Below are 24,692 nucleotides of genomic sequence, written 5' to 3'. Positions count from 1 at the left end.
TTTTTTTTACGACCCTGCGTTCATAATTGGATTTCCTTTACAAAAATCATTGTTAAAATCAAAATAACGTAAATTTTTTTTTGTTTGGAACCTAATTACACTTCACTAGTGCTAAGAAGAAATATAACATATTACGAAAAAACAGTCATTGTATTAAGAATAATACATATGTATATACAATGACGGACTTATCCCAATCGGGATTTCTTCCAGTCAACCAAGCGCATATAAAAAATCATTGAGGATGCGTTATAATAATCAATTTGTTTAATTTTTTTTTTCACAGACAAGACAACTCTGCGTATCACCACTTGGGACTTACAAGCGGTGGGGGTAACGACGGATTTCTCAACGGACAACACTCCAATGATCCATCATTGGACAAGTTGCAAGGTACATTATACATACATACATAGGTACATATGGTCACGTCTATTTCCCTTGCTTGTAGATAGAGCCAACAGTCTTGAAAAGACTTAATGGCCACATTCAGCTATCATGCAAATAAATTATTCTATTCTATTCTATTCTATTCTGGCTTAATGATAGAATTGAGATTCAAATAGTGACAGGTTGCTAGCCCATCGCCTAAAAAAGAATCCCAAGTTAAGTACATTATCTTATGTACATACAAACATACATACATAAATCACGCCTCTTTCCCGGAGGGGTAGGGAGAGACTACATCTTTCCGCTTGCCACGATCCCTCTATACTTCTTTTGCTTCATCCACATTCATAACTCTTCATGCAAGCTCGGCGGTTTCTGGTACTCCTGACGAAGCTGGATTTTAAGCTTTCCAACGATATTTTCCAAAAGCTATCAAGTCATCTACATAAATCTATTTTCCATTCAGTGTGAATTGCGCCTAGTAAGAGAGCCAACGTACGGATTGTACCTTCAATAGTAATTCAATAAATGCATTACTCTCTTTATGCAAGCTCGTCAGTTTTGGGTACTCTTGACCAGACCTTTTGCTAGAACGTCTCCGATTTGATTAAGTGATTTCATTTAATTTTATCCTTTACTAACATTATAAATGCAAAAAGCTACACCGATTTTAATTTATTTAAATCGGTCCAGCTGTTCAGTTGTGTAAGCGAAACAGACAGACAGACATACATATTCAATTCAAAATGTATTAAATTCAAAATTCTTTAATCAAATCTTCTGAATGCTTCCCAGGGTTGGTGGGAATGTCGTCGGACTCCGCAGACAAGGAGCGAGCGGAATCCTTGGAGCAGAATCCAGAAGTGGAGAGACTGCGCAAACAGCTGGACCGGATGCAGAACCAGCTGGCCGATGTCAAGCGGGAAGCTGAGGTGACATACATATTTCTTCTTCTTATTTATTTATTTATGTACACAAAATTATATACAGAAGCATTTATTACAGTAATTCTAGTACAAAAGTGCTAGTTATTTCAAAAGAAATCTCTTCCAGTAGACCCATGAGCTTCTTCTTGCCGTGTGGTTCCCGGCACCAATACAAAAAAGAATAGGACCGCTCACGTCTCTTTCCCATGGATGTCGTAAAAGGCGACTAAGGGATAGCCCAACAGCTGAACGTGGCCTTTCAGTCTCTTCAAGACTGTTGGCCCTATTTACCCCGCAAGGGATATACACGTGACTATATGAATGAATATGTTAGAACTGGAGTGGTCCTATTATTTTCTATGGGTGCCGGGAACCTCACGGCACGTTTCTTTTTACTCAGTAATACATACAGCATGTTTTAATCAAATATTTAGTTGGCCTCGTGGCGCAGCGGTAGTACGCTTGTCTGTGACACCGGAGGTCCCGGGTTCGAATCCTGGCCAGGGCGTGATGAGAAAAGAACTTTTTCTGATTGGCCTGGGTCTTCGATGTTTATCTATATAAGTATTTATTATAAAATATAGTATCGTTGAGTTAGTATATCGTAACACAAGTCTCGAACTTACTTTGAGGCTAACTCAATCTGTGTAATTTGTCCCGTATATATTTATTTATATTTATGTATTATTTAATATTCTTTTTTGTCACAGGTGTCTAAGAGAAGACGCGACTGGGCCTTTTCGGAAAGAGACAAGCTCTTGCAAGAGAGGGAAAGTGTGAAGGCTTTGTGCAATAGGTTAAGAAAGGTATGTATATTTCATTTTATAACTGAGTTTAATTAAACTTTAGCGTTGCATTATACTGTTTTTACAATTACTACGAGTATTTTAGTCGCTCGGTGATCACGGATTGTTGTAACATGATTTGAAACGTCTGAGATAAAGTTAAATACGTTTATTGTTTGTAGTTTTTTTTTAAAGAATGTTTATTTATAATGTCATATATTTACCTACATACTGTACAAATTATGTCAATGTTATGTCAAAAATTCACATGCACTTATGTCAAGCTCGGGCCACACATGTTTATCATTAATATAATCCTTCATGCTGTAATTAATTTTACTAACAAAATTATTGTCATGTTGTTCACATACATACAATCTTATGATCACGTCTTTATCCCTTACCGGGTAGACAGAGCCAACATTGCTCTGGAGCTTGGATTTAAAAGGCTTTGAATATATTAAAGTATTTATTATATACATACTTAAAATATAGTATCGCAAATAGTTCAAGGCTCACTCAATCTGTGTAATTTGTCCCGCCTATATATTTATTTATTGTTTTGATATATGGTGCAATAAGGAATTGTCCTTGTATGGATTGAAATGGTTTGATGCAGGAGAGGGACCAAATGGTGGGAGAGCTGGCTGATGCGCGGAGACACGGCGGGAAGCATAGCGAAGCGACTAAGGACGTCAGAAACGTAAGATTATACTTCTTCCTTCTGGCTGTAGTCCCGGTTGCATCCTCACCACTCTGGAGAGGAGCCCGGGATATGCCTTTGAACATGGACCCTGGATTGGGTGAGTCAGGTTTTTACACGAAGTGACTCCCATCTACCCTCTGCAACCTTTGCAGGGGAATCCGAAGATGTTTTCCCTCACCATAAGAGCATCAGTTAGTAAGTAGTGGCACTTATCTTACATACACACATAAATAATCAGTTCTATACATATAAATACACGCACACACATACATAAATATATATATTTAAAATAACCATGTATATATATATATGTATATATACATGTATATGCCCTGTTCTTTTCTATTAGTGCCGGAGACTACACGGCACAACCACATAGTATAGCCACCTGCAGAATATCTTGAACTTCCTTCGGTTTTGCTTTGTATGAGGTTATGGTTCTCTAGAGGCGAATCTACAATCGACGTAGTATATCAAGCTAGACAAATTTACACAGAAAAAGGCTTTATTACAATGTAGTAAAGTTCCGTCTAGGAGAATTTAACATGCGGTTGTGCGTACAAATAAAAGACTAGTTTAAGTGTAGTGATTTAAGTGATGTGACGTCAATAAGTGATACCATGTATCCAATTTTGAAAATAAATCTATTCTATTCTACCGTTGAGTTATTATCTCGTAAAACGAACTTGCTTCTAGGCCAACTCAGTCTGTGTAATCAATATCAGTCGAGTAAAAAAAAATTTTTTTTCTCTAGGATTTCGAATGGGACCTGATAGACGTGGAACTGAGCGGTCTCAGTAAAGACGGCGATCTGGGATTCGAACTCTCTGGCGGCAGGGAGGATCCGTACTACCCCAACGACTGCAGTATATACGTCACGGCGGTGAAGAAAGGGTCGCCTGTTGAGGGCAAGATCAAGTGAGTTTTATTTTATAGTAGCTGACCCGGCAAACGCTGTTTTGTCAATTATTTTTATATATTATTACGGAACCCTATTTTATTCCAAAATATAATATAGTCTATGTTACTCGTGGATAATGTAGCTTTCGAATGGTAAAAGAATTTTTAAAATCGATCCAGTAGTTTTTGAGCCTATTCATTACAACCAAACAAAGAAACAAACAAAGTTTTCCTCTTTATAATATTAGTGTAGACGAGTACATATATGTAGTTACGTCTATATCCCTTGTGTGGTAGACAGAACTAACGGTCTTAAAAAGACTTGATAGGCCACGTTCAGCTGTGTGGCTTAATAATAGAGTTGAGATTCAAATAGTGACAGGTTGCTAGCCCATCGCGTAAAAAAAGGATCGCAATTTCATAAGCCTATTCCTTAGTCGCCATTTACGACATCCATGGGAAAGAGATGGAGCGGTCCTATTCTTTTTTGTTTGGTGCCGGGAACCACACGGCTTTATTTTATAACTATACTTTTTAATATATATTTTTTTTAATTTTAAGATTAAATACCATTTGCCTTTAATTCCAAACTTAAAGGGAATGTTGTAATGTGAAAGAAGATATAGTAACAGGAATAGAAAATGGTATGTTAAGATGGTTCGGTCATGTGGAGAGGATGAATGAAAGCAGGTTGACAAAGTAAGGAGTGTGTGGAATGAAAGAAATAGAAAGAAGAGTGGGAAGGCCTAAAAGAACTTACCTTGATCAAATTAAGGACGGCCTGGCAAAAGGTCAGGTTAATAGTACCCGAAACCGCAGAGCTAACATGGAGAGAGATATGAATGTGGATGAAGCGAAAGAAGTGTGCAGAGATAGTGGCAAGTGAAAAGATGTAGTCTCTACCTACCCCTTTTAACGACGTATTTAAAAGTTGATTATTACGAAACATTAAACATTAAGTTAGACCAGATTTTAAACTTTTGCGTTGCATTATACTAAACGCGTAGCGTACTGTTACAAGAGGTATAAGGGTGATTCTACGTTAAGAGGGACAAGAGGCGGCAACATTAAAAAATCATACATTATTTGAAAATTTGAAGGAAATGACAATAATAAATTATAGTAAATAACAAAAACTATGATACCACTTAATTGCAATATCTAAATTGGCTTAGTTTGGGTATAATTGCATGTTAACCGATAAAAAAGTATCTACCCTGGCCTGTCCCTTTACTATTCTGTAACAGAGTTTTTGAAATTTAATACATTTCTTATATATCCTGTTCTGAGCTTTATTTATTTTAAAAAGATGCGTAATCAATCGTTTTAAATACTTAAATCAACTCAAAAATAAACATAATTTCTATTTTTTAAAATAACGCAAGTTTTGTCCCTCGTATTTTATGTCTCTTCCCCTGGACATTTTTGGTCCTTTTAAAAATGGCGTTAAAGTGCGAAGGTGTAGCAAATTTAAGTCTTGGGGCATTTGTTTCAAAGTTACGTTAGCTACAAACGTCGTCAGAGCGAATCGCGTGCCCTCATTGGCGGATAGTCCGACCACGTCACTCGTCTCGCGCGGATGTGTCAGTCAGTGCCGTCTCTCCACTGGTAAGTTTTATTGAATTGTTATTCATACTAAAAGTTTGTTTGTAATTTGTTATTACTTCAATTTCTGCCTAGTTTACCGTATTAGTTTGTTTTTGCGTAACAGTACAAACTTTTCTGATAGTATCCTTTTTTCAATGAAAACGTCTCTACCCTGCCATATTTCCCCTGCCTCATGAAATGCCAGGGTAGAAACCTTACTTCCAGGGTAAATACGGAAGTACCATATCAGTCCTTTCTTAGTATTGTACATATTTATCATTCGTAAAAGAGTAATTTGTTAACATAAATACGTTTTTTTTTAATTTGAGTTATGGTGTACGTTACTTCTACACTATGTAGTAGTTTTATATTCGGAGTTTTATACGCTATTTTGCTGTCTATTTGGGCAGGCTTGACTTAAAATAATTATGTGTGTGGCTATAAAATATCCCACGAATAACATATTTAATATCTTTAAACTGTAACTTCTCTTTATTTTAGATCATGGCTCCCCGAAAAAATCTAATTCGTGAGGAACGTTCAGAATAGAAGCGTGTGCCTAAGATTGCGGTACCAACGCATAAAAAAATGATCCCGAAAAGTATGCGCAGCAGAAAGAAAAGGAAAAGAAGAAATATGAAAAAAAAAAGAAAAAGGAACTATTAAGTCTGTAAATCAAATGACATCCAGAGAAAAACGAAAAGCTAAAAAATTATGTCAAGAAAAAGCAAAACAACGGAGATGACGTTTAGCACTTCAAGATATTAGTAATGTAACCCCACCTAGTTCAGACAATGAAGTCTCTATCAATAAATATAATAACCAACGAATGCAAGCTGGGTGGCAGAGGTCGATTCGTGCAAGACGTGCAAGAAATTTATTGATAAAAAACAGGCTTCTCAAAGCTAACTTAAATCAACAGTACAAACAACAGTAACCAATTTGTATTTTCTAAGTGATGGGCCGGTCACACAATACCGAAATAAAATCATGTTCCATGCATTAGCAACAAAATTACATGATTTTTACCCAAATGTCATAAACTTTACATGGAATTACCACAAAGCTGGTCACGGCAAGGGAGCTCCTGATGAAGTAGGTGCGACGTGCAAAAGAACTGCGGATAGAATTGTTGGAGCTGGGAACGACATTTTTGAAACAAGATTTCACGAACTCCCTCCAAAAAAACTGTCCCAATATAAAAGTGGTGACTATTAGTGACGATGATGGGATTTGGAAGCTTTCTCAGGTACCATGAAGGTCCATCAAGTAACTTATAAATAAATAAATAAATATATACCGGACAAATAACACAGATTGAGTTAGCCTCGAAGTAAGTTCAAGACTTGTGTTACGAGATACTAACTCAACGATACTATATTTTAAAATAAATACTTATATAAACATCCAAGACCCAGGCCAATCAGAAAAAAATCTTTTCTCATCATGCCCTGGCCGGGATTCGAACCCGGGACCTCCGGGGTCGCAGACAAGATCACTTTGTGCTTGGTACCATGGAATTTACAACAAATACGAGACCGCGCCTTAATGTTGACAATGTCTATGGGTCTGAATCTGACGACGAGCCATAATCAACTACAGACTGTCAAAGCAGCTACAAACATCTTCTCTGCCTTGTGCCACTGTTTCCGAATATGCAAGCCAACTTGAAGACGAACCTTCAACTTCTGGTTTAAACAATAAATTCAACAATGGCGATTTTGTCTTGGTCAGAATTTTACATAAAGACACAGAATATCGATACGTAGTTATGTGCACAGGGATTGAAGAAGATAATGAAGAACAAGTAATATTCTGTAAAATTTGTGACAACACTGGTAAAAATTTCAGGATTGATGACAACAGCGTTTCTTTCATCTCATGGGACCAGATTATAGAAAAGATACCAACCCCCAACATAAAAATAAAGGGCAGCATATTTATTATGAGTTTCACCAAAGTATTAACGTATTTGAAAGCCATGATCTCATTTGTTATCTTTTTATTTTATTTCTTTAAATGGAAGTTCCAATTTATGTTTATGATTTAACAGAGTATTCATGCTCTATATTCTTATATCACATCGCATTACATGCAACTTATGTGCCATTAAATAATAAATATTTTCTAATATAGGAGGGAATGCGTGTAAATTAAACAAAAGCTGAATCGATACTGATTTATTGATCATCAAGTATATAGTATATAATAGTATAACATATTACAATTAGGGCTACACTACACCACGGGGGTGCAAAAAGAATAAAAATAAAAATATTAGTTTTATTTTTATGATTATAAACAAATACAATGTTATATAGGTATTCGTGTAGGTTTCGTCGACGAAAATTACCTACTGTAAGAATATTAATTAATACAAAGTATACCTATGTGCTAAACAACACAGATAATCTTAATATTAGACGATTATATTATAGATATAGGTATGTATTTAGGTATACTGTTGACGACTACATTTTACAAGGTAAGTACAATTTTTTTTTTTTTTTTTTACATATTTAAGTATACGATTATTGTACATATTTAATAAATGTTAACATAATGTAAGTACTTAACGATGTATTATTGATATGACATAATAAACCTTTTTGTCCTATTTTTGTGTACTACGTCTACTTTATTATCATCTTTTGCAATTTTCACATTACATCCTAAATCTTCTATGACAGTAAAAGGACCGAAAAATTTACAATCTAACTTTTTACCTACTTCATTTTTAATTAATATTAAATCTCCAGTATTATATGATACATCATTTAATGTTTTATCATATAAACATTTCCTCTTTTCTTTACTATAAATTAAATTCTTACGAGCATCTTGAAGAGATACTTGTAAACGATGCTTTAAATGTAAAGGATAATTTTCTGGATTATACAAGGGTTCTATATTATTATTATTTCTAACTCTACAGGGAATTTTACTAGGTTTACCAAATACCAATTCAAACGGTGTGTAGTTCGTCTCTGTGTGAACAGTATTATTGTAGCTATAACACCAAAATGGAAGCCATTGACTCCACGTATCTTTTTGATCATCACAATGTATGCGTAAAAACGCACCTAGGCTCTTATGAGAAATTTCAATAGCTCCTAGCGATTCGTGGTGGTAAGCTGTAGATGTCAACTTTTCTATACCTAATAAATTACAAACCTGTTCCATTGTAGATGAGACAAACTCCGTTCCGCGATCTGTTGCAATAGTATCTGGTATTCCAAACCTAAGTATAAAATTATTGACAAACGCATGTGCAATACTTACCGTCTCTTTATTTTTTAAAGGATAAGCTTCGACAAACTTTGTTAATTCGCATTGGATTGTCAAGATATAGCGATTATCATCTGAGTCTCTCTCTAAAGGTCCACAAAGGTCTAAATAAATTTTCTCAAAAGCATTGGAAGCAGTTGTAGTTATCTCCATTGGCGCCTTGGTATATCTACAATGCTTCATTTTTTGACATTTGCTACATTTATTTACAAAATCCTTAATATCCTTATCTAAACCAGGCCAAAAAAATAACCTCTTAATGTTATTAGTCATTCTACGAATTCCAGCATGTCCACTGGTTGGTAACAAATGGAAGTCATGCAAAATATACTGTTTGTCTTCGTCATTCTCTATTCTCTTAACACTCTTTATTATATAAAATCGTGGACCGGTCCAATTCGTTCTATTATTTATTTCTTGTAACAAATCATTTATGAATGTTTTTATCTCATTATTTTTTACTATGCATAGTTCTTTTACTTTGATTATTTTACAAAATTCCATTAACTTAGTCACAAGTTCGGCTCGCGTAAAATGTGCCCTAAAGTCAATGTTTATATAAATAGTATTCTTTATTTTGCAATAAATGAAACATTCTTTTTCTAAATCTACGTTATTTTTGCTCCTCAATTTATCTAAATCCTTTTTTTCTATAAAAGTCAATTCCATGTAATCGTTCGGTATTTTAAACAATTCCACAACTCGAGGCTGATCAGACCTTTCATCAGTGGGATTACTTAAAATAGAACTTTCACTACTTTCTTCCAAATTTTTACGTTGTCTCCTAGTCAAAACCATTATAATGTCTTCGTTCATGCTTTTCAATGTATCTGACGTAATATAAACTCTAGACAAAGCATCTGCAACACTATTATCTTTACCTTTTATATAGTTAATCTTGAAATCGTATTCTTCTAAAAGAAGTCTGAATTTTAAAAGTCTACTGGATGGGTCTTTCATTGAAAATAAGTAAACTAATGGTCTGTGATCTGTTAAAATTGTAAAATTTCTATTGTATAAATATGGTCTAAAATACTTTATTGCCCAGACTATAGCAAGTAATTCTTTCTGAATCGTAGGGTAATTTAATTCCGCTTTGTTTAAGGGTCTACTGGCATAAGCTATAGGTTTCATATTTTTATTACACAACACTGCTCCGACAGCAATACCGGAAGCATCAGTCTGTAAAATAAACTCATTACCTTCGGAAAAATCCGGAAAATCTAAAACAGGGGGTGAACTTAATTTTTCCTTTAATTTTTCAAATGCAACTGTACACTCTTCCGTCCACTTAAATACTTCATTTTTCCTTGTAAGCTTGTTTAAAGGTGCAGTTATTTCAGCAAATTTTTTTATAAATTTACGGTAGTAATTACAAAAGGCTACAAATCTTTTGATTTCGTCGGTATTAGTAGGTTTTGGATAATTTTTAACTACTTCAATTTTAGCTGGGTCAGGAAGTACACCCTTTTCAGAAACCAAATGTCCTAGATACAGTATTTCTTTCTTTAAGAATACACATTTTTGAGGATTTAATTTCAAATTAATTTTTCGAAGCCTTTCAAACACATCTGTTAAATTACGATTATGAATTTCAAGGTTACGGCCAAAAATTACAAGGTCATCTAAATATATGAAACATTTTTCATAGTTTAATCCTGACATCGCTATAGACATTACACGACTGAAAACACTTGTGAACGATGTGCAGTTTCTACTGTCTTTATCTAAGCTTATTTGAAAATACCCTTGATATAAATCTAAATGTGTAAAGTAAATTGAACCTGCTAATGAATCCAATATGTCTGTTATATTGGGTAACGGGAATTTATCATCAACAATGCAATTATTTAATTTTCGGTAGTCAACAACAAAACGCCATTTTTTGTCTTTGCCATCCGATTTCTTTGGAACTAACATTATTGGACTAGACCACTCACTTCTAGACTCCTCAATGATATCATTGTCTAACATATTTTTTATCTGATTGTCTATCTCTTTTTTTAAAGATTGTGGTAACCTGTATTGCTTGACATAAACTGGTGTCGTGTTTGGTTTTAATGTAATAGACTGTTCATTAACATTTGCAGAAGATAACTTATCTCCTGGCAAAAAGAAAATATCTGCATATTTGGAACACAAAAGTTGAATTGAATCTCGTTCTTCAGTATTTAAATTTTTTAAATTTATTAAATCTAATAAACGTTTTGCTCGTTCTGAGTTTCTTGAGCAAGACTCGAATTTATATGTATCGTAATCTGACAACAAATGTAATTCTGGTTGAAATGTAGGCAACTCAATTTGATGTTCATTGGTGTTTAATATTTTAATTGGTATTCTATTATTTGTTACTCTAACTATAGATCCTGCCATGAACAAATTTTCCGCTAATTGCTTTGGATAAACAACATAATCCTTGTCACTACTAGAAGAAACATAAACATGATGGAATGATTCGCTTCGTGCTGGGATAAGTAACACTTCTCTAGAATAATCGATTGAATCATAAAGTGGCAAACAACATTCCATTCCGTTTTGGGATACAGTGACTACATTTGAGCTCAGATTGATATTTGAACCGTAGTAACACAGAAAGTCTAAGCCTAAAATTCCATCTGCCTGTAATGGTATGCTATCGAATACGTAAAACTTATGATTGAATACTATTCTAGAATGATCACTATTATGCTCCAAATTAAGATAAATATATCCTGCCGAACGAATTTGTCCGCCTATTCCGTTCACGATAGTGTCGTCTTTATTTAAAGTTACGTTTATAGGTAAAGAATCTCTTTTTATGACAGATAAAGATGCACCGCTATCAACCAAATAAAAATGTAATTTCCTATTAACATAAAAAGACAAAAATTTTGTTTTACCATCTAAAGTCAAAATGTTATGTTTAAGATCGAAAAAACTTTAATTCATTTGTACTAGATGTTTCGGGTTGAACCTCCTCATTCGTTTGTTCATTGTAAAATACACGATGATTCGAACCACGATTCGAAGAATTTTTCATATGTCCCCTACCACGGGTATTATAACGAGTACGATTCTGACCGCTTCTATTATTAAAATGTCCTCTATTAAAATTGTTAAACGAAGTGTTTTGACTGCCACGAAACTGATTTCCTTGTCTAAAATTTCTTACATTGTTATGCTGATACCTCGAATGTTGGAATCTGCCATGCTGCATGCGAGTATATTGAGGATACATACCTCTTCCACGGCGCGAGATCTGCATGATACCTGCTGAGGCCGTCGTCGAAGACGTTGCAGCTACCTCCTCGTCTTTAGCCGCCTGGATCGCGTCCTTGAGATGCTCGTAGTTTCGAGCTGTAATGATGGTGCTCAGACGGGAATCCCGCAGTCCATCTGAAAACCGTTTCACCGCCAACTTTTCATTCAAAGGTTTCAAAACAGCGTATTTTTCTGAATTACCCTCTGCTTGCGAAATTGTCAAATCGGAAAACAATTTTTCGATTTCTGCCCCATACTGATCAATTGTACGCCAACCCTGAGTAACATTTTGCAATCGCGAATGAATTGATGTAAAAGATTTTTTAGATAAAAGAAATTTTCTTAAGTCTTTAACAAGGTCACTTACAGATGAATATTCCTTTTGCATACGAAGTTTAGCATTTTCTGTAAGTCTGCTTTTCAGCACAAATTTTATCAAAATTTGTTTTCCTGGATTGGACAACATTTCAGCATACATTTCTATTGAGTCAATCATGTTTTTCGTATTATTTTCATTACTGTTCATTACAGAGATAAACTCACAGGCCGTCTTCAAATCAAACTCCATTTTTGAGTCTAAAAATTCAGCAGTTTCACTATAATTACTATCACTATCACTACTTATTTCCTCTTTAGGAGTTGAACATAAAAGTTTAATATTGTCGTACACACTACGAATTTCAGTTGTTATGGAGTTAATACTATCTACTGTTTTACTACTCAATCCTTTCTCTTGACACAAAACTTTTACAATACTATCACAACGTTTCAAAATTAAATCTGACTCACTTAATTTATTTTTTATAACGTTTCCCTTGTACCTAGATTTTCCTTTCTTAATCAAATACTTCTTTATTTGTATGATATCTTCCAAGCATTTTAATAATTCTCTTTCCATAACTTAGTATAAAATAGCAATAGAAAAAGTAATATAAAATTACGTACCATATTAATTCCCGTGAGCTCCAGTAGTAGTGGCACCGAGACGTATCATATATGGACATCGCTATGTAAACAATACACGGTAAAGTAATAATTTTGTTAAGTACTTATCATTATGAAATATTATTTATACCACAATTATGCTTTAGCTTTAACACTTTAATATGGATAAGAATAATTTGTATATAAGTATAAAACGTATAAGTATATTGGTAATTTAATATAGAGGTATAATTACTTAATGTCCACTAAATAGGTAGGTATCGTAATCCGTAAATTCTGCCGTATTCGCACTCAGTCCCGACTTCTATACCGCAACAACTCTTAATTTTTATTAACGTAACGCATCACTATATATATCACACTGTACACACCCGAGAGATTTAAAACGCACGTAGTAGGATGAACATCAGGACTGGGTCTGCTAGTCACGTAGTTGGTCGTCATCGTCAATCACGCTAGGCCTGGAACACAGGATCACCCCTATCCTGCTGCCGTCGTATGATACTAGAATATCTGGTCAATATTGCATCTCTAACTTCTTGTCGTATCACAAATCCCTGCCAATTTTTAAAAATTCTGTATATGAATATCAGGCCGCCCGTGGCCACCAAAACCAGCAGTAAGACCAAGATTATATTATTGGTGTTCATATATTTCTCGAATTGGGTCGTATTACTCCCTCCAGATGCAACTTGGGCAATCACCACATCTTCGTTCTTGTTAGATTGAGATGCACCCATTTTTCGTGAAATTTACCAAATTTCCTCCGTGTAACAATAGCGTTGTGATCGCTTCACGAATCTTATTATTGTACTCTTCCAAATGCATTTTCGATCACAGAGAGCCACACGGCCACACACGATGATAAAATTCCGTAGTCCTTAAAAGGCGCGGTATCGGGTCGCGAGCGCGGAGACAGACTAGGCAAGGGTCGCCATCTAATATAGGAGGGAATGCGTGTAAATTAAACAAAAGCTGAATCGATACTGATTTATTGATCATCAAGTATATAGTATATAATAGTATAACATATTACAATTAGGGCTACACTACAATTTTCTTTAAGAACTAATAGAAAAAAATATTGTGATTTTTGTTAGTAGATACTAAGTAATTTTGTTTTCTATGTCCTAATAATTAAAGTAACATTAAAAGACTGTATTGAAATTAAGTCTGTTATTATAGTTGTAAACTATTACAAAAAGTTAAATATTAAAGTTGATTCTTATGAATAAAATTGATTTTCTTTCAATGTATATTTCCCCTGTAAGGTAAAGTATCCTTCCCTGGCCTTCATGTATCTACCCTGGATCCTGTATCTCCCCTGGTACGTAAAAACTCTTGTAAAAATAGATAAACTAACTGGCCATCTTCAACAAGTATACAAAATATCTGTTTACATAGTTCTTTATTGGAAAAATATGTTATTTCAAATATTTTTATCGTGCCACTCTTCCTAATATCAGATGCTCCTTTAACGTAGAAATACCCATAATAGAAGTCTTTAAAAAAACCAATTTTTTTACATATTTACTAAGGATATAGAAACTTAGGTATAGAACACTTCACGAGGATTATTATCCTTGGGCAATCGCTCGGTAAGAGGTCTGAACATGAACAGAACTACTGAGTCAAAAGTGCACGGGCAAAATGCTGAGTGTGCAAGCTTAGCGCCTAAGGATGCACTAAGCCTGACATTTTAGGGATGTATTAATTACTCACACGTTTCGAATCAAGTTACAATGATCGTGGCCGTACGTTTTGTATCACGTAAATTAAAGGTACGGTACGTACGCTACGTTAGGTACGTTAATCAATAAGTACATATATTAAACAGGAAAAAAAAAATTGTCTGCACATTGAATATATCTGAGGCGCTCCCGGCAGAGGGCGGTCGGGAATACCAGTAACGTACTCAGCCCCAGTAAGGGGGGCGGATATAAGACGGATCCGGATATTCGGCGGGAAGCACAAAACCTGCCGGTAAAAACTTGTAGAGAGTCAAGCATAGGCGCGCCCTTACAGAGAGCCTAAGAGCATTAGGGCGCCCTTCTCCCACGATTCGCACCGTATAACAAGATGTTGGTAGGTGCATGAGTGGTGGCGGGCCCGGCAGAGCCCAGAAAGGGTAAATGTACATTGAATATATTTTCAAAAAAATAATTTATTACGATGAAGAAATAGTAACCGAGCATGAATTTGCAAAAAAATAGTCTGCCTGTTTGCACACGCTAATATATCCGGAATAGTATAGCTCTTATGTCTGGCCAACATATGGGGTATAATTTATCTTGGATTCTGGAACAGCTGATGTCGAACCCTAACAGCACAGCTAAACTATAGGAAATATCGAAGTACCGTCTTTTAACAAAAGTTGTTCAGCCTGATGAGCATTTTCTGTTGGCGTATAAAAATCGAAGATCTAGAAAACCTTAAAGAGATAGTACTGTAAATCGATGAGTGGATGAATGAATGTGGAACGAGTGAATAAATGAATGTGGAACGAGTGGATGAATGAATGTAAATTAAGCGAAACAAGTATTCAGGGATAGTGGTGCCTGGAAAGATATAGTGTTTGCCTAGCTGCTGTCAAGAAAATAGCTGTGATTTAATGCATGTATAGCGCAGTTTGGGTGTAATTCCTGTTTATTTGTCGTGTCGTATGTCGTAACAACCTGGGATGTTATACAAAGTGACAGAAGCGTGTGGCGTGTCTGTGTAGGCCAACGGGACTTCCTTATGACTTGCGTTATGTTCAAATTAAATGATCAGGTGTCTAAATATCTATATCATTTGGTAGTTGTTTGTAAATATCGTATTATTTCTGCTCTTACCCTAACACCCTGACTGTTAAACAGAGAGATGAAAGAGCTTGTGTATGAGGAGTGAATGAATGTAGATGAAGCGAAACAAATGTCGGGGTTGTGATATGTGGCAAACGTAGTGTTGCCATAACCAGCGCTGCTGCGGTTAAAATATCTAAAAAATGTTGGTGGTTGTTTGTAACTATGGTATTATTTGTGGTGCCCAGGGTGCTAGACAGGGTGACGGAGGCGTGCGGGGTGTCCGTGTGGGCGAGCGGGGCGGCGGCCGCGGCGGCGCTGCGCGCGCAGCTAGCGCGGGGCGCGGCCGGGCTGCGGCTGCAGCGAGCGCGCGCCGCACGCACCACGCTGCAGCTGGCGGACGCGAGGGGCATCGCGCTGCAGCACGGTCAGCACGGACACACACACACACACACACACACACACACACACACACACACACACACAGCTAGCGCGGGGCGCGGCCGGGCTGCGGCTGCAGCGAGCGCGCGCCGCACGCACCACGCTGCAGCTGGCGGACGCGAGGGGCATCGCGCTGCAGCACGGTCAGCACGGACACACACACACACACACACACACACACACACACACACACACACACACAGCTAGCGCGGGGCGCGGCCGGGCTGCGGCTGCAGCGAGCGCGCGCCGCACGCACCACGCTGCAGCTGGCGGACGCGAGGGGCATCGCGCTGCAGCACGGACACACACACACACACACACACACACACACACACACACACACACACACAGCTAGCGCGGGGCGCGGCCGGGCTGCGGCTGCAGCGAGCGCGCGCCGCACGCACCACGCTGCAGCTGGCGGACGCGAGGGGCATCGCGCTGCAGCACGGTCAGCACACACACACACACACACACACACACACACACACACACACACACACACACACACACACACACACACACACACACACACACACACACACACACACACACACACACACACACAGCTAGCGCGGGGCGCGGCCGGGCTGCGGCTGCAGCGAGCGCGCGCCGCACGCACCACGCTGCAGCTGGCGGACGCGAGGGGCATCGCGCTGCAGCACGGTCAGCACGGACACACACACACACACACACACACACACACACACACACACACACACACACACACACACACACACACACACACACACACACACACACACACACACACACACACACACACACACACAGCTAGCGCGGGGCGCGGCCGGGCTGCGGCTGCAGCGAGCGCGCGCCGCACGCACCACGCTGCAGCTGGCGGACGCGAGGGGCATCGCGCTGCAGCACGGTCAGCACGGACACACACACACACACACACACACACACACACACACACACACACACAGCTAGCGCGGGGCGCGGCCGGGCTGCGGCTGCAGCGAGCGCGCGCCGCACGCACCACGCTGCAGCTGGCGGACGCGAGGGGCATCGCGCTGCAGCACGGTCAGCACGGACACACACACACACACACACACACACACACACACACACACACAGCTAGCGCGGGGCGCGGCCGGGCTGCGGCTGCAGCGAGCGCGCGCCGCACGCACCACGCTGCAGCTGGCGGACGCGAGGGGCATCGCGCTGCAGCACGGTCAGCACGGACACACACACACACACACACACACACACACACACACACAGCTAGCGCGGGGCGCGGCCGGGCTGCGGCTGCAGCGAGCGCGCGCCGCACGCACCACGCTGCAGCTGGCGGACGCGAGGGGCATCGCGCTGCAGCACGGTCAGCACGGACACACACACACACACACACACACACACACACACACACACAGCTAGCGCGGGGCGCGGCCGGGCTGCGGCTGCAGCGAGCGCGCGCCGCACGCACCACGCTGCAGCTGGCGGACGCGAGGGGCATCGCGCTGCAGCACGGTCAGCACGGACACACACACACACACACACACACACACACACACACACACAGCTAGCGCGGGGCGCGGCCGGGCTGCGGCTGCAGCGAGCGCGCGCCGCACGCACCACGCTGCAGCTGGCGGACGCGAGGGGCATCGCGCTGCAGCACGGTCAGCACGGACACACACACACACACACACACACACACACACACACACACAGCTAGCGCGGGGCGCGGCCGGGCTGCGGCTGCAGCGAGCGCGCGCCGCACGCACCACGCTGCAGCTGGCGGACGCGAGGGGCATCGCGCTGCAGCACGGTCAGCACGGACACACACACACACACACACACACACACACACACACACAGCTAGCGCGGGGCGCGGCCGGGCTGCGGCTGCAGCGAGCGCGCGCCGCACGCACCACGCTGCAGCTGGCGGACGCGAGGGGCATCGCGCTGCAGCACGGTCAGCACGGACACACACACACACACACACACACACACACACACACACACACACAGCTAGCGCGGGGCGCGGCCGGGCTGCGGCTGCAGCGAGCGCGCGCCGCACGCACCACGCTGCAGCTGGCGGACGCGAGGGGCATCGCGCTGCAGCACGGTCAGCACGGACACACACACACACACACACACACACACACACACACACACACAGCTAGCGCGGGGCGCGGCCGGGCTGCGGCTGCAGCGAGCGCGCGCCGCACGCACCACGCTGCAGCTGGCGGACGCGAGGGGCATCGCGCTGCAGCACGGTCAGCACGGACACACACACACACACACACACACACACACACACACACACACACACAGCTAGCGCGGGGCGCGGCCGGGCTGCGGCTGCAGCGAGCGCGCGCCGCACGCACCACGCTGCAGCTGGCGGACGCGAGGGGCATCGCGCTGCAGCACGGTCAGCACGGGGACACACACACACACACATCCCATACACACACACGGACGGACGGACACATAAACCTTTTAAAGACAAAAACGAAACTGTTTTCAAAACGAACATACAAATATATAATCACGTCTTTATCCCTTGTGGGGTTGACAGAGCCAACAGTCTTAAAAAGCTGATGGGCCACGTTCAGCTGGTTGTCTTAATGATAGAATTGAGATTTAAATAGTGACAGGTTGCTAGCCCATCGCCTAAAAGAAGAATACCAAGTTTATTAGCCTATCCTTTAGGCGCCTTTTACAACATCCATGGAAATGAGACGGAGTGGTCCTATTGGTGTCGGGAACCACACAGCACCAATAAAAAATAAATAAACAAAAAGGCAAAACGAACACAAAAAGAGAGGCCAAATACATAAAACATAGTTAATTAAAGAAGTCCATTTTGATGAAAAACTCGCCGCTCATAGAGTATAATACTTGTCTTTTGTATACAGAAATATAAATTAAAATTATTCATTTTCGTTTAGGTATTTTCGTCAGCAAAATAACAACGAACAGTGCGGCTGCCAAAGACGGCAGCATCTATGTTGGCGACAGAGTAGTTAGTGTGAGTATTCACTTTTTAATTATAAAGCTGATGTCTTGAAGTGTCGCTTATTAATTTTGGGATTTGTAAAATAAAAATACGGAGCTGTTTTTGAATCAAATTTGACTATAATTCGTAAATCGAAAAGTAAAAAACAAAACACAATCGGTCTTCAATGCGTCACTAAAGAGGATGGATAGGAGCTTCAACAGCTGAAGAGTTTGTTTGTTTATTTGAATGCGCTAATCTCAGGAACTAGTGGTTCGAATTGAAAATTGTGTTGAATAGACCATTTATCGAGAAACGCTTTAGGCTATATAACAATTATTCATCCTTAATAATCCAGAATAGTTATTTTGGGCATCATTGAAGCCCTACTATTCTACGCGGTCGAAGTCGCGGGCACAGCTAGTCTTACCTATATATAAAATTCTCATGTCACAATGTTCGTTCCCGTACTCCTCCGAAACGGCTTGACCGATTCTCATGAAAAAATTGTGTGCATAGTAGGTATAGATATATTTATTCATTTTTATGTATAAATAATCCTCTAGTAAGTAGTAACCAGTTATAAGTAACCCCATACTTATTATACACACACCCACCCATATGAGAGTCGTTTCGTATAAAAATCTGACTCATCCAATCCTGGATCCAGGAGGAAGGAAGAAAACTGTAACATTCATAACATTTGACGGCCTCTGTGGCGCAGCGGTAATACGCTTGTCTGTGACACCGGAGGTCCCGGGTTCGAATCCCGGTCAGGGCATGATGAGAAACGAACTTTCTCTGATTGGCCTGGGTCTTGGATGTTTATCTATTAGTATTTATTATAAAATAATAGTATCGTTGAGTTAGTATCTCGTAACACAAGTCTCGAACTTACTTCGAGGCTAACTCAATCTGTGTAATTTGTCCCGTATATACGTATATAATATATATATATATATATATATATATATATATATATATATATATATATATATATATATATATATATATATATATATATATATATTCTATTCTACAATTTTGAAGTTCATTAAGACTTTAACTTATTAGAACCAAAGGCGTGATCGTCATTCTATAACGAATGTATATTTCAGATAAACAACCGGTCGCTGGAGGGCGTCAAGAGCGTGTCTGAAGCGATGGCGTTACTCAACGAGTGTCAATACGATGTGGTGCTCACTGTACTTAGGCCGCTGTACTGTGATAGGGACAGGTAAACTCATACATACATACATGTGGTCACGTCTATATCCCTTGCGGGGTAGACAGAGCCAACAGTCTTGAAAAGACTGAATGGCCACGTTCAGCTATTTGGCTTAATGATAGAATTGAGATTCAAATAGTGACTGGTAGCTAGCCCCTCGCCTAAAAAAGAATCCTAAGTTTGTAAGCCTATCCCTTAGTCGCCTTTTACAACATCCATGGGAAAGAGATGGAGTGGTCCTATTCTCTTTTGTATTGGTGCCGGTGACCACACGGTAAACTCATCTATCATCTATTTGCACGGCTGAAGAATTTTTAATAACTAGAGAGCGATCGCGACACCGTCCGCTAAAAATCTCGAAAAATCTTAGCGGACGTCTCCTAGTCCCGTTATATATAATCCAGGTATTTTCATGCGAAATTTCATTTTTTTTTGTATACAACGTGTAACGGAAAGGGGGTTATCATATGAAGTGGGTGGATACTATACCTTTAACAGTTTCTTCCTACTTCTACTACTGGGCCTTATCACCATGTTCATAAATGCATGTCGATAAAATTTCGCAATAAAATTGTTACACGTTGTATAATAATTTGAGTGCGTTTGAGAGGTCATCATCATCGAGGCCTCATTTTGATGATGAGGCCTTACGAGGCCTAACAGAGAGAAAATCTTTTCTGAGGACGACCCCCGTGGGTTTGTTCCGGCCTACCATACTGGAACCCCTCCAGCGCTGATCTCAATGTCAATTCTATCATTGAGTCTAACAGCTGAACGTGGCCTGTCAGTCTTTCACGACTGCTGCATCTGTCTACCCCGCAAGTGATTTTATGGATGGATGGATAGTGTAAAGCGAAGTACAAAGTGATAAAATATTGCATCTCGAAGTGTTTATTTGCCATAATTTCGATTTAACGGTATTTGTTGTTGTTTTTAAAAGTCGTAATACCACGAATAACGTTGAGACAATGCTCTTAAGAATTTGGAATTAAACGTGCGTCCGTTTGGATACGATTTGCGCTAGTATCGATCATTATGTTGAACGATAATGGATCTTTTGTGTGTTTCTTTTTGTCGTATCGACTCTTGCGCATGATATCTGCGTGGACCAGTTCAAGTGGCCACTAGTGTTGTCAGAGGGATTTTCAGTTTTTGTAATACATATATTGATTGTTTATTTTCTATAAGGCCCTCAATGGAATTTCCTATGGTAAATAACTGTGTATATGTGGTGGGTTTATAAATTTGTTTGTCATACATACATATATGTATATCAAACAACAAGTCACGTCTATATCGTAAATCCCTTGCGGGGTAAACAGAGCCAAGTCACAAGAAAAGACTGATAGACCACATTGTTCGCAGTAAGTTCATAAAAGAGCCATGTTGTTTACGGCACTTTAAAATTTAACCACTTACCATATCTTTCCCATGGATGTCTTAAAAGGCGACCAAGGAAAAGGCTTATTAACTTGGGATTCCTCTTTTTTTGGCGATGGGCTAGCAACCTGTCACAACTATTTGAATCATTAAACGAAACAGCTGAACGTGGCCTGTCAGTCTTTTCTTGTGACTTGGCTCTGTCTACCCCGCCAGGGATATAGACGTGATTATTTGTATGTATATAATATTATTAAACTTCCCTAATTGAACTTAAGTTAAATACCTAAGCTAATACTAGCTAATTAAAGTATTTTTTTTTTCTCTCCAGGTTATCTGTGTACGAGCATTCGTATTCCGACGGCAAGATGGTGAACATTTGTTCGCAAACAGAGGAGTCCTACTGTCACTTCGTGCCTCCGTCCGAACCTAAGGTACATACTAATAGCATGAATCTTTAAGAGGCCGCCGTGTGGTACAATCAGGAACAAAGGTCTTTTCGAAAACAGGCTAAAATGAAAAAAAAAACCATTAATAACTCAATTTTTTCAGAAAACCAGTGGACGAAAAGGATCATATTATTGCGACAAGAAGTCCACTGTAACATATATGTAGTCCTCCCCACAAGATATAATGCGAACATACATACATGTGATCACGTCTTTATCCTTTACGAACAGACAGACAGAGCCAACTGTCTTGAAAAGACTGATAGGCCACGATCAGCAGTTTGGCTTAACGATAGAATTGAGATTCAAATAGTGACAGGTTGCTAGCCTATCGCCTAAAGAAGAATCCCAAGTTTATAAGCCTATCCCTTAGTCGCCTTTTACGACATCCATGGGAACGAGATGGAGCGATCCTATTCTTTTTTGTATTGGTGCCGGGAACCAAGATGACGCATACAAGATGACATACATAAATTATATTTTCTTTCTATAAAATTCCCACTGGAGCGAAGCCACACGGAAAAGCTAGTCAACTATATATATACATACATACATAAAATCACGCCTCTTTCCCGGAGGGGTAGGCAGGGACTACCTCTTTCCACTTGCCACGATCCCTGCATACTTCCTTTGCTTCATCCACATTCATAACTCTCTTCATGCAAGCTCGGCGGTTTCGGGTACTTTCGACCTGACCCTTTACCAGGACGTCCTTAATTTGATCAAGATATGTTCGTCTAGGTCTTCCCACCCCGACCTTTCCCTCCACACTCTCCATGTATATCTGCTTAGTCAACCTGTTTTTCATTCATCCTCTCCACATGACCGAACCATCTTAACATACCCTTTTCTATTCCTGTAACTACATCTTCTTTCACATCACAACATTCCCTTATCACGCTGTTCCTTATCCGGTCACTCAATTTCACACCCAACATACTCCTTAACGCTCTCATTTCCACTGCATTTATTCTGCTTTCTTGCTTCTTTTGCCATACCCAACTTTCACTCATGTCGGGACCAACACGCCCCTGTGCACAGCCAGTCGAGCCTTTTTGGATAGTTTCTGACTGCTCATAAAGGCATGCAAAGCTCCATTCACCATGTTCCCCGCGTTCACTCTCCTTTCAATATCACTATCACACTTGCCATCTGATGTAAACTTTGATCCTAGATATACAAACTCTTTCACTTGCTCAACTTTTTTTCCTCCAATCAAAATATTACATGCTGACATTTCTTTCTCCATTTCAAAAACCAGTGTTTTTTTTACTTACGTTCACTTTCATTCCTTTCTCTTTTAAAGCTCCATGCATACAGTTTACCATCTCCTGTAACTCCTCCGCTGATGACGCCAGTATAACCTGATCGTCGGCATAGAGCAGACATTTGACGAGTAACTCATTCATCCTTAATCCACTTTCAGACTCTTTCAAATCTGTCAAACAACTATCCATAAATAGGTTAAACAGCCACGGTGACGCAACACATCCTTGCCTAACGCCTTTCTCAATCTTAAACCACTCAGTGTGCGCTCCGTTTATCCTGACACAAGCACTCGAATCCTCATATAAGGATTTCAGTGCTCGTATTAAGAGACTGCTCACCCCATGTATACTACTCTGTCAAGAAAGTAGCAGGAAAAGATCAATAATACACAAACTGTTTGTTATTCATCCAAATTTATTTTATCACCTTCAAAATATGCTCCTTTAGAAACGATACACTTACGCCAACGAATAATCCAATCATCAAAACATTTTTTAAACGCTGTTTCCGGAATTGAGGTCAGTTCTCGCCGCGAATTCTCTTTTATGTCTTCTACCGATTGAAAACGGGTGCCACGAAGTGGTAATTTGAGTTTAGGAAAAAGAAAAAAGTCGGCTGGAGCCATATCTGGTGAATATGGTGGTTGCTCGATGGTATTTGTTGAGTGTTTGGTTAAAAATTCGTTCACAATGATGGCCTTGTGCGAAGGTGCATTATCATGGTGCAAAATCCAAGAATTTTCTTTCCACAAATCTGGCCTTTTTCGTCGGATTTGCTCTCTTAAACGCCGCATAACACTCAAATAATATTCCTTATTTACCGTTTGACCTTCCGGCAAGAATTCCGAGTGCACAACACCGCGATAGTCAAAGAAAACAGTCAACATGACTTTGACTTTTGAACGACTTTGGCGTGGTTTTTTCGGTTTCGGTTCAGTTGGAAGGCGCCACTCCGAAGCTTGTTGACTAGTTTGCATGTCAAACTCGTAAACCCACGTCTCGTCACCAGTAACAATGCGTTTCATGAATGTTGGGTCGGAATTGACTCGTTCTAGCATGTCCTCAGCGACTCTCATGCGATTGAGTTTTTGAAAAAAATTCAGGTCTTTTGGGACTAGCCGAGCGGCAACATGTTTCATACCCAAATTATTAGTTAAAATGGTACGGATCGACTCGTGAGATACAGAAAGTTCGGTGGCTATCTCTCTCAAAGTTGAATGAGGATTTTCAGTCACTATTTCCTTCACTTTTGCGATGTTAACTTCAGTTGCAGACGTTGATGGCCTACCAGAGCGAGGCAAATCTTCCATCACATCTCGACCGCTTTTGAACGCTTTGTACCACTCATAAGCACGAGTTTTTAATAAAGTCGATTCACCGTAAGCCTTCTGTAACATTTTCAGTGACTCCGAACACG

At 39.9% G+C, this 24,692-nt stretch overlaps 1 protein-coding gene across 1 annotated transcript in view; it reads left to right on the top strand.

Moving 5' to 3' along the window:
* LOC106137783 (disks large homolog 5) overlaps window positions 1-24,692 on the top strand; it is a 49,789-nt gene that overhangs the window by 10,305 nt on the left and 14,792 nt on the right. Inside the window, exons 11-19 of the mRNA XM_060948924.1 lie at window positions 287-393; window positions 1,186-1,322; window positions 2,027-2,122; window positions 2,721-2,804; window positions 3,562-3,725; window positions 15,799-15,977; window positions 18,904-18,983; window positions 20,069-20,187; window positions 21,890-21,992. Coding sequence (XP_060804907.1) covers window positions 287-393; window positions 1,186-1,322; window positions 2,027-2,122; window positions 2,721-2,804; window positions 3,562-3,725; window positions 15,799-15,977; window positions 18,904-18,983; window positions 20,069-20,187; window positions 21,890-21,992 — 1,069 coding nt within the window. The remainder of the gene's footprint in view (window positions 1-286; window positions 394-1,185; window positions 1,323-2,026; window positions 2,123-2,720; window positions 2,805-3,561; window positions 3,726-15,798; window positions 15,978-18,903; window positions 18,984-20,068; window positions 20,188-21,889; window positions 21,993-24,692) is intronic.

The sequence above is a fragment of the Amyelois transitella genome, chromosome 17, assembly GCF_032362555.1.
Source record: "Amyelois transitella isolate CPQ chromosome 17, ilAmyTran1.1, whole genome shotgun sequence".
NCBI classification, from domain to species: domain Eukaryota; kingdom Metazoa; phylum Arthropoda; class Insecta; order Lepidoptera; family Pyralidae; genus Amyelois; species Amyelois transitella.
This window is presented reverse-complemented; position numbering and strand designations above follow the sequence as displayed.